Below are 12,500 nucleotides of genomic sequence, written 5' to 3' on the forward strand. Positions count from 1 at the left end.
CATACATACATACATACATACATACATACATACATACATACATACATACATACATACATACAGACATACATACATACATACATACACACATACATACATACATACATACATACACACATACATACATACATACATACATACATACATACATACATACATACATACACACATACATACATACATACATACATACAACCACACACACACACACACACACACACACACACACACACACACACACACATACATATACACGCACACAATTATACATTTATACATGGTTGAACCTTTCAACTATAAAACGTAATCAGACAAGCGTGTTTATATCGCATGAGAAGATACCCTACAAAACATACAATATCGTACACATACACACACACACACATACATACATACAAGTCTACACACAAAACATACCTACATACACGTAAAATACACACACACATACAAAAACACATACGTAGACACTACATACCAAAAAAACGTTTATATAAAATCAATGCAATAAACAAATCAATGTAATTGATGTATGCTTCTAGGTTATTTGTGCAAGTGCGTCTGCGTGTGTGTGTGTTCGTGCGTGTGTGTGTGTGTGGAATTTATGTGGATGTAGTAGGTATGTGTGTATGTACGTATGTCTGAGTACGTGTTTATATGTATGTCTGTTTATACGTGTGCTTAAATGTGTTTAGAAACAACTAAAAATGCATCTGGTTTCTAGAGTTTTTACATGTAAATCTGGTTTCTTATTGTCTGTTATGTTTTATTTTGCCCCTGGATAGCTTGAAATTTACGTATGCGAGATTTTGTTTTTTTTATGTGATTTTTTTTATCTTCGTATGTGTTTGTATGCGTCTGTATGCAAATTTTATTTGTGGTTTGTGGTTGTATGTATGTATTCGTATGTGTAATGTGTTTTGGGGTTTTATATGTTTATATTCTTGTGTGTGTGTGTGTGTGTGTGTCTGAATGGATGTTTGTATTTAGGTGTTGGTGTGTAAGTGTGTTTGTTTGTATGTGTGTATATGTGTTTGTATGTATGTACTCGTGTGTATGTGTGTGCGTTTGTTTGTATTTTTGCATGATATATTTGCCGTTTGCGTTAATTGAATAGGGAGAGATAAGAAATTAGGAATTAATGGTTGTTTCCAGTAGTACATCGTTCTATGGCTGGTTCTCTGTTGTTCTTCTTCTTCCTAGATGCACATTTACGTGTTTGTTTTCAAGATTTGTTGTTCGTTTATTTGTTTATAGTTTGGTTTATGAATCTAGAGTTTAGAATTATAAATATAATTTATATTCATAAATTGTATTTTTTTTTATATTTAAGTCATCGGATTTCGAAATGGTTGTTACTCATTTTTAGTTTCAGGAGAGCAGGTTTGCTTGCATGTGGGATTGTTTGGTGCTAAGTGTTAACAATATTTATTTGTGCGACTAATTAACAAGTTTGATTAATTTTATAATTAAATAGTTAATTAATTAATTAAATAATTAATTCAATTGAATCATCGCATTTAATTAAATTGTTAAAAGATTCTGGTTGATTTTTATCGTTAGGTTTGTTCATTCAACTGGAGCAAGGAACCTGAAGCACAAAATACCTATGCTATGCAGCTAGCGAAAAATTTTGAAATAAATTGATCTAAATATGAGACGTTGAAAAATATACGCTATAAGAATGATAAATTAGCAAATTGAAATGGTATAATAACGACCAAATAACGAAATAAACATCGAAATTAAAGAAAATGCAATTTAAAAACACAAATACATAAATTAAGTGTTCTTTAATCGTTAAATACTTTGTCTAATGTTTGTTTATTTAATTCTTTTTTACTTTATTTTTGCAAAATCACATCATAAATTCGTGTTAAACATAAACGCGTGCAATTACAGTTGCGTTACACACAAGCATGCAGGCGTACTCAGAAGGGAATGCGATTAAATTATCGATATCAACGTTGATTTAAATGCCTGTTTGTACATTATAAATATACACACTTACATCCACGCATGCATAAACACATATACATAAACACACATACATACGCAACACACACACACATGCATAGAAGCACACGCACACACAGACACACACACACACATACATAGAAGCACACGCACACACAGACACACATGCACACGTATACGTACATAAACACATTTTGTATCTCCGTCAGTAACACAACATACAAAACATATTTGTTTGCATATCTGTAAAAAAAAACATACAAAAATACAAAAAAGGTTTGTTAGACATTGGTATGTTTACAGGTACTATTGTGTAATTCATCGTTTGGTGAGTTCTGTTTTTCGATATTGCATTGCATGCTGGGAGGTGCTGAGTTTGTGTGTTGGTTGAATGGTCGATTCTGTATTTTTTGTGTATTTGTAACTGTGAATGGTATTTCTTTGGTATTTCTCTCTCCCTCTCTTTCTCTCTTTCTTTCTCTCTCTCTCTCTTTCTCTCTGTGTGTGTGTTTAGTTTATGCGTAAATACATATTAATGTAAAATTAAATTTTGCAATTTTTGGCTTATTTGCCAGAAGTGCTTTTAAAGCATACTTTATATTTCAAAACCAACTGACCATGCCAAACATCTGCCCATAAAATCAGGAATACTGACGATCCATCAAACAAACTTTTACTCTCAATCAATATTTACATTCAAATTTTGCATAACATATTGCCTCCATACTCCCAATAAATAACCATACTTCCATACTTTTCAAATTTTTTAAATTATTAGCATATTATAAAATCTTTAGATACAAGACAAAGTCACACTTTTTGTATTTATCTTTCAAGATTGAATGTAGTTAACAACGGTGCGTCTCATACTGCTCCAATGCTATTCCCGTCAGTATGAAAAATATTTATAATATCTTTTCAATTTAAAAGCCTTAAAAAATTTGCTGCCAATTTTAAACCTCCCTGAATTGCTGTAATCATAGCTGACCAACCATCCAACCGGGCATCGAGGAAATCTACATCTACTTAATCGAATATTAGGCTTCTTAGTTGTTTTGTCAATTTCTTTATTTTATTATTCAATTTATTATTTTAGTTAAAAAATATTCTTACAAGAGGACAATGATTATGTCTCTTAGTTATTTTGTTCAATTCATTTACTCAATTTATTATTTTAATTAGAGAATATTTTGACAAGCGGTTTGATTAATTTCTGATTTTAGATTTCCACATAAATCTTTTTTTTAATTTTCATTGGCTCTCACGTTAAAATAAATAGATAAAATAAAATGTGTGAATGTGTGCGTGCGTGAGTATGTGCGTGTACACGTGTAATTGTGTGTATTGTGTGCGTTCGTGTGAACTCGATAGTGATAATAGCCCGTGCCTGTACGAGATGAAGAAATATGAATAATGAAATAGCATGTGTGAGTCGATGACTGGTTGGTTGGATGGAAGAAGGAAGAACTGGATTGAATGCACCAGTTTACGTAATCAAGTATTTTTTTGTTTCTTTAAAAGTGTATGAATTGCTTTATTGTATAACTGTGTGTGTGTGTGTACTGGTGTCTGTGGGTGTGTGTGTATAGGTGTGTGTTTGTATAGGTATGTGTGCTTCGGGGTTGTATGTATGGGTATACTTTTGTTTTTTATATGCTCGAATTTAGGTTTGGGTGTGTTTGTATTTTGTTTTCACGCGATCACGACAAACATAATACATCATCAATTCATACAGTTATCAGGTATCATTATTGATATTATATCGCCACATCGTCGTCGTTATTATCACCATCATCACTTCGATCGTCGTCTTTAACATCATCACCAGGAGCTGAATCAATAAAGCAATTAATATCAACTATTATCACAGAGTGACAAAGCTGAAATGATATCGCCGACGACAAGATAATGAAACAGCACTTGCTCATGGTGATGATGAGGAGGATGAAGATGATGAGAATGATGAGGATGATGATAAAGATAATGATGATGGGATGATGATAAAGATGATGATGATGACACATTAATATAACAATATTTATTGGGATGGCAATGGAAATAGATTTGTTGATGATGATGGCGTGATGATGATATTGATGATGATGACGGAATGATTATGATGGTGATGATGATAATGATAGCAGTGATGAAGAAGAAGATGGTGATGGTGATGATGATAATGATGGCAGTGATGAAGAAGAAGATGGTGATGGTGATGATGATAATGATGGCAGTGATGAAGAAGAAGATGATGATGGTGAAGTTTGTGATGGCGAGTAGATAATGGATTTTGATATGGTGCTTATGAATGACTGGAAAAGATGCTCATATTCTTGATAAATTAAGAACAGTTCATAAATCAAAATTGACGACTGCGAAAAAAAAGAGAGAGGAAAAAAAGTGAGTGAGTGTGTGATTGAGTGAACGTGAGTGAGTGAGTGAGTGAATGTGAGTAAGTGAGGAGGGAGTGAATGTGAGTAAGTGAGGAGGGAGTGAGTGAGTGAGTGAGTGAGTGAGTGAGTGAGTGAGTGAGTGAGTGAGTGAGTGAGTGAGTGAATGAGTGAGTGAGTGAGTGAGTGAGTGAGTGAGTGAGTGCGTGATGAGTGAGTGAGTGAGTGAGTGAGTGAGTGAGTGAGTGAGTGAGTGAGTGAGTGAGTGAGTGAGTGAGTGAGTGAGTGAGTGAGTGAGTGAGTGAGTGAGTGAGTGAGTGAGTGAGTGAGTGAGTGAGTGAGTGAGTGAGTGAGTGAGTGAGTGAGTGAGTGAGTGAGTGAGTGAGTGAGTGAGAGAATAATTAAATGAATATAAGAATAAAATTTTCGCTGAGTGAAAGAATAAAAACTAAATGAATAAAAGAATTGTGAAAGAATAAATAAGTGGGATGAATAAAAAAATTAATGTGTGGCTGCAGATTAATGAATGAGCGAACGAAAAAATTAAACGAATAATTTAATTGAAGTGAATGATTGATTTCCTGATAAATGTATTAAAGAATGAATGAACGAATGAATAAATGAACAAACGAATGAATAAATGAACAAACGAATGAATGGATAACCATAGAAAATATGAAAACATTATATAAACAATTGAAAGAATGAACAAATGAACAAATAATAAAATGAGAAAAATAATTGAGCGAATGATTGATCTGTTATAAAAATGAATAAATCCCCATCTAACCAATTAATATGAAAAAAAAACTTAAATGTATGAAAGCTTTTGTTGAAAAGACATACGTAGACGCTCTCACACATACACATACACACAGACACACACACAAACATTCATACAAAAAAACGAAAATGCAAACATATAAGTACACATCAATACAATGTATACACGTATATACAGAGGAATGAACATAGTAGGAATGAAGTGAAAGTTGCTACAGTAGATACGATCACGCGGGTAGGAATGACGCAGCAAATGACAAATGTACCCGAAAGATATAAACACACACGTTGGCAGGCACGTACACAAACCGCGCAGATACAAACAACCATACAAACAAACATAAGCATAAACAGCAACATACATACAGTTAAACATACAAATAGATACACACACAGACATACACACACACACGCTGATGACACATCAACTCATAGTTCCAAATTCTCTCACACACATAAAGGTACAAACATATAAGCAAACATCATCTACGTATTTCAACATCCAACGAACGCACTTAACATAAAAATTTGGTCGCATACACTATTTACATTCAGATAGTGCATATAATATAATAAAAAATTCTAATTTTAAAAAATTTTCATGCGTATATACACAAACACAAATATGAAAGTACACACACACAAACACACACAAACACACACACACACATACACAAACGCGTACACAACGTACAAACACAGACGTCAACATAAGAAAGTGAATACACACACACACACACACACACACAAACGGACAAGCGTACAGGAATAGACGCTGGCAATACGTCGAAGGAATCAAAGGCTCTAAAAATGCTGTGCGCTAGATAATTTATTACTTTTGTAATAAATCAAGAGTCTCCATGACAATTTATCATTAAAATGCATTTGGAAATGTGTTTCTCTATCTTTACCATATCACTTTCTCTCTTTTCTTTCTTTCTCCCGTTCTCTTTTTCCTAATTTCTTTCTCTGTTTCTCTTTCCCTCTCTCTCCCTCTCTTTCCCTCTCTCTCCCTCTCTCTCTTTTTTCTCTCTCTTTTTTTTTCTTTCTCTTTTTCTCTCTTTCTCTCTTTCTTCCTCTCTCACCAGACAACTCGCAAGGAAAAACATTATTGCCACTTTGCAGTCAAAATAAATGAATGAATGAATGAATGAATGAATGAATGAATGAATGAATGGACTGACGAATGGCCTAATGGATGTATTGACGGATGAATGAATAAAAAGATGGAAAAATGAATTAAATAGATAAATAAATGAATGAGTAGATGGATGGATGAATGGATTGATGGATGGATGGATAGATAGATAGATATATTGATGAATGGATTGATTGATAGATTGAAAGATAGATGGATAGGTATGTTAATGGATGTAATTGGATATAAAAATAAATGACCTCGACGTCGGAATGATAGACAGATGGATTGATGAAATGATGGATGGAAGGAAGATTGGCTTTAAAATAAATGAATGAAACTTTTTGGATAACAAATAAAAAAAAATCGATACGTTTTTATAATTAAGCTTTAAACATTTCACGAATAAAAGAATGAATGAACAAATGAACAGTTTTGAACAACGAATTGATCATTAAAAAAAGCAAAATAAACTAATCAATTAGCAAAAAATAAATACGAATATATACATAATTAATGATTTAGTCAATTAATAAGCCTGTGAACGAAGGAAAGAACAATCGATGAATGGATAAATAAATATATGAACGAGCGAAAACTAAACGAGTGAATGAATGAATTAATGAATGATTACCGTTTTTATACTACTTTCAAATTAATTATTTGCTTGTTGAATAATTAAAAACTAATTAATATGCGCTCTGGATGAAGATGCAACAACGTGTGAATGCGTACTTTTATTATTAATCTCTCTCCCTCTCTCTCTCTCTCTCACTCTTTCTGTCCTTCTTTGTCACACACACACACACACACACATACACACACAAACACACACACATACACAGACACACACACAGAGGTAATTTGTGGTACCTTTTTTATTGTTTGTTTATTGGTGTGTCTGTACATTGTAAAAAGTTCATGCAGTTATATGTGCGTGCATGCATGTGTTTGTACATGTGTATGTAGGTGTGTGTACGTGTGCATGTTTTTCTGTGCTAGTGTGTATGTGTGGTTAAAAAGCAAAGAACAAAACATAAATTATATATACAATTTTTTTGAGAAAATAAAACAAATTGCAAAAAATAGAAAGATGAAAAAACAAAAACCGATAAAAATGTATCACCGAACACACACATACATGTACGTACACACATACGTACACACACACATATTTATATACAAAAAAACACACAGACACACACAAACACTGGTACAGACAGACATACATGTGATGCGAATCCGTCTATACGCTAGTTGTTTGAACGATTGTTTAAATATTTAATACTGTAATTGATGTCTGGGTAATTTATAAAATTTCATTAAAACAAACCAGACACGCCGAATGGACAAAGATGCACACACGCACACACACACATACACACACACACATATACACACATACACACACACATCATTGTTAAGTTTAGTGAGATCTATAAAATATACACGTTTATGTTGTTTATCGTGTTTATAATGGGGAATCAGATAAGTTATGAGCACATGAAAATTAATTTTATTGTCTATAAATACAAAATTTTTCCCATGTTTTATCACACGGTTTTGTAAGCTGGTTGATTGTAAATTAGAATAAGAATTCATTATTCAGTTAATAAAAAAGAATTTTTTTCTTTTTCTCCTCTCTCTCTCTCTCTCTCTCTCTTTATTTGTTTATTTTTTCTATTGAATGTATTGTATGTATGTACACACACACACACACACACACACACACACACACACACACACACACACACATATATATATATATATATATATATATATTGATATTATTTTGATATTAAGAGTTTATTAACTGAAATTTTTGTAATGGTTTCATTGAATTGATTTCTAACTTAAAATAAAATGAATTCAATTGAAATTAAATAAAGTGAAACCAAACTTGAAAGCAGCAAACATTGAAATTGAAGAGTTGGTTGTGAATGGATGCTGCATGGTGCATTGTGCTTGGTGCATGGTGCATTGTGCTTGGTGCATGGTGCATTGTGCTTGGTGCATGGTGCACGCGTGTTTGAGATCCAACGAATGAATTATTCTGTGTTTGTTAGCTTTATTTAATACTAACAAGTTAAATGATAGTATATTTAACAAACATGCCAATAGATAAACAAACAATTAAACAAACATACATACAAGCGTACAAACACACTGGCGTAGAAACATACTACCATACAAAAAATTAAAACGAAGTAGCATACAAAAGATACAAACGCACCAGCATACAAACATACAAACGAACATATAATCACAGTAGCATGCACACAGACCTACACTCAAACATACAAACGAAAAACGAACAATCAAACAATCACTTGTCAAGTAAATGGATTTACATATGCAAATAAAGAATTAAACCGACAAATAACAAAAAAATAAAATTAATGTAAAATAATAACAAAAAAATAGATTTTGGTAAAGAAACATAAAAACACGCAAAAATACAAAAATCCAAACTCCAAACATACAAACATGAATACAAACATGTTTACAAACGTGCGTACAAGCAAACGTACGAACAATTACCCGAACGTACAAGCAATTATGCAAACATACAAGTGCTGTTTCAATTTATTCCTAATAGCCATTAATCACGACTACTTTGCGCTTCATTGGGCCCACGCATGCATGCACACGTACGTGATGAATGCATGCATGTATATGTGCGTACATGTATGTATATGTATGTATATGTTGTTTTGTATCAATGCGTGTAAGTTTTCATGCATGCGTTTATGCATGTGCGTATCATGTAAGTTCACGTTTGCGTGCAAACATGATCAAGTAAGATGTATTCAAACATGGCACAAACGCAATGCCCATGCGTTCGTTGCGTTATTCATTAACTTCATTTACTGTTGCAGATTGTTTGCATTGGCAACATAGTTGGTAGCTGGCTGGTTTTGAGGGATTGTTCTAATTTTGTACTTTCCTTCCTGTGCTGCTTTTTCGCGTTGATTTAAAAAAAAATTATATGTACGTTCATATGTCATACTGTTGGCTATAATCTGTTGAGTATTATATGAAATGAATATAAGCTGGGATCGATGCGTATAAATTGTTGAATGCATGCACCTTGGACTGGAGGTGGTGGAGATGATGTTTTCCACTGAAGAGATCGGTGCAGATTGTTCCGCCGAGATAATATTAATTATTTCGTTTGAAGATCAGTCAGTAATCAATTGAGAAGTGATGTCCCGTGAAGAAAAAAACAAATCAATGAATTATAAGTAGATGAATAATTATTGACAGCAAGATATGTATCCCATACATTATGTTTATAACAGCAATCAGAAAAAACATTTTTATGCAGTTGAATATATACCCAATTGTACTTACGAAGAAGAGTTTTGTATTTTTATGAGAACGTGGATATTGTATTTGCATGCAAAAAATGGTATTTGTATGCAAATTGTTGTACTTGCGCTCGTATTGTATAATGCGAGTTTTACTGGAATGAAGTGCACCCAACAAGAATACTTTCTATCGATTGTCCAACACACGAATTCAAGTATCATACAGATTGTGTGCGTACAAACTGCGTACATACCCGCACACATAAAATTGTGTACACAACTATGTACATTTTTGTATGCCTACAACTACATACTCTTCTGTGTGCACACAATAATGTACGCTCATTTGTATGTTTTGTTGCGTATATATGCATAAATATCGCTAACACATGTACTTTTACAACAAGCAGACACGCAGACACACGTTCCAAAACATCTTCACAAAGCAATCTTTCTATTCAGGCATTCATTTACACTAAAACTTGGCCTGAAAATTTCTGAATTTTTCTTGTCACACATTTATATGGAGTGCGGACTCCAATGGAAAAATAGCCTACAACCTTACGCATAAAACTGTGTTAACTTAACACATATTTCATACTTAGGTGTGCATGCATGCATGTACACATACATATATATATATATATATATATATATATATATATATATCGCAAATACATACATACATGCATGCATGCATATAAACAAACATGCATGCGTACATACACACGAATGCAAACTATAACGTATATGCAGTAACGCATGCATTAACAAGCACGTATTTATCCATGCATACATTACAAGCGCTGATGCATGCATGCATATAAAAATGCATAGTGTCATCATCTTCACTCACATACAGCATAAAAAGCATACGATTTTGTTGAAGCTAACGCACAATAGTTTCAGTCGAGTGTGTACAAACATAAAATGAAAACAAAGAAGGAACATGTTTGAACTGATGTTTGTCTGTTTGTCCTCTCTGTTTCATCACGTATGTGTTGACGTACACACGCACGTAAGCATGCATGCATGAATCTACCATTGTACTGTGTAATGTATTCAGTTAGTTGGCTTTCGTTTAGTTAGTTTTAGTTAGTTTTTTTTAGCTTGTATAGATTTCTTGCACATATTCATATACATTGATGCGTGCATCTGTGTGTGTGTGTGTGTGTGTGTGTGTGTGTGTGTGTGTGTGTGTAATATTCTGTGTATCATGCAGTTGTTGTATAAATGTTTCCATTTATACATTCATGTACATTTTTTCATCTTCACATACCGACCAAAAAGGCAAATACTAATGCTCATAAAACATGCATACGTGCACACAACAACATAAATAAAACCAACATACATCATAACAAGGCTTGTATGCCCTGGTGCACAAACATACAATCGTACACATACACGAGATGGTATTTTTAGTTGTTCGTTGTTGTTGGCCCTCGTTCCTTCTATGATGACGCATTGAACGTCAGACACAGAATAAAATTGATTGAGATTAAATACACTTATGTGCGCTTGTCCGCTCCTTCCTCAACGAAGACACGTAATTTGCATACGTTGTTGTATATTTGTCTCTCTGTATACTTACTCATACACTTGAGTGTGTGTACACATACATGTGTGTGTACGTACTTACGTATGTATTTATTCATATTTTATTCATATCCATTTTTGTATATTATATACACAGGTGTATAAGAAGACCTACTAAGAAGTATTTGTTCATATTTGCATACGAATTCAACGATGTTCGTACACTTGAATGTACGGCAAAATTCATCATTATTAAGTTTGTGTACGCTTGCATGTATGTACAACATTCATGTAAGTGTATGTGAATAATTTATCTAAATTATTAGGCTTAGGCACGTGGTACGTTTATATTATAAGTAGATTTAATTTAACAAATTGTATTTGCGTCTCAATTAATTAATGTACGCCTAAGTACTGTGCGTACGTACGGCGTATGTACATGTGTACGAGTATGTAAGTACGTGTGTATGCGTGTGTGTGTGTGCTTGTGTGCGTGCGTGCGTGCGTGCGTGCGTACCTGTATATAGATGAATGTTAAGAGAGAGATTATATGACGCTGATGTTATGAAGTAGGTAGGTAGATGGGTAGTGCGTTCAAGAACCCATATGCTTAATTAATTAGTCAAACACCACGGCATAAATAATGATGACAACGATGATGATGATGACGACGATGATGTTGTTGTTGTCGGCAGCGATGATGATGATGATGTTTATACGATGATGATAATGATGATGACTCAAAAAACGGTAACTTCGAGCAGAATTTCAGCCATTCTATTGCAAAACTTTCCACAAAAAAAATTTTTTGAAAATTTTAGAAATTTTTTTTAGGCGTTGCTGCATTTTTAAACTGCACAAAATGTTGATGAGCGCAGAAATGACCAAGCAATCGAACATAACCACATATTCACCTATCTGCCATTATCGGTTGGGACAACTTTTGCACACTTATGTAATGAAATGATATTCACGATAAAGAAAAAAAAGAAACATTAAAAATAACAATTGAATTTTGAAAAACAGATTAAAAATAAAAAATATTTTGAATATTAGAACAGTGATAACAAAAATGTCAACCATGGCTGTCAACATCAACAAAAACAAAGACAAAACAAAAACAAAGACGTCAAAATAACAACAAAAACATCGAAACATCAACAACAAAACAAAAGCAACAACAAAGACATCAAAAACATCAGCAACAAAAACATCAGCAGCGGCAGATGAACGAGACCAACAGCAGTCTGAATAATAAAATTTTAATTAAGCAGCCTCCATGCAATTGTCAAATGAACTTTTCAAAAACACAAAATCGTGCATGGAATAAATTCTTTCAGTCCGGTTTTGACATAATCATCATTG

General features: G+C 33.2%; 1 protein-coding gene across 1 annotated transcript in view; it reads left to right on the top strand.

The window, feature by feature from the left end:
• Positions 1-8,947: 8,947 nt before the first annotated feature.
• HELRODRAFT_129652 (hypothetical protein) overlaps positions 8,948-12,500 on the top strand; it is a gene marked incomplete at both ends in the record, with an annotated part of 47,305 nt that continues 43,752 nt past the window's right edge. Inside the window, one exon of the mRNA XM_009032109.1 lies at positions 8,948-9,056. Within this exon, the coding sequence (XP_009030357.1) occupies positions 8,948-9,056 (109 nt within the window). The remainder of the gene's footprint in view (positions 9,057-12,500) is intronic.

Source organism: Helobdella robusta (assembly GCF_000326865.2).
Source record: "Helobdella robusta unplaced genomic scaffold HELROscaffold_8, whole genome shotgun sequence".
Taxonomy (NCBI): Eukaryota; Metazoa; Annelida; class Clitellata; order Rhynchobdellida; family Glossiphoniidae; genus Helobdella; species Helobdella robusta.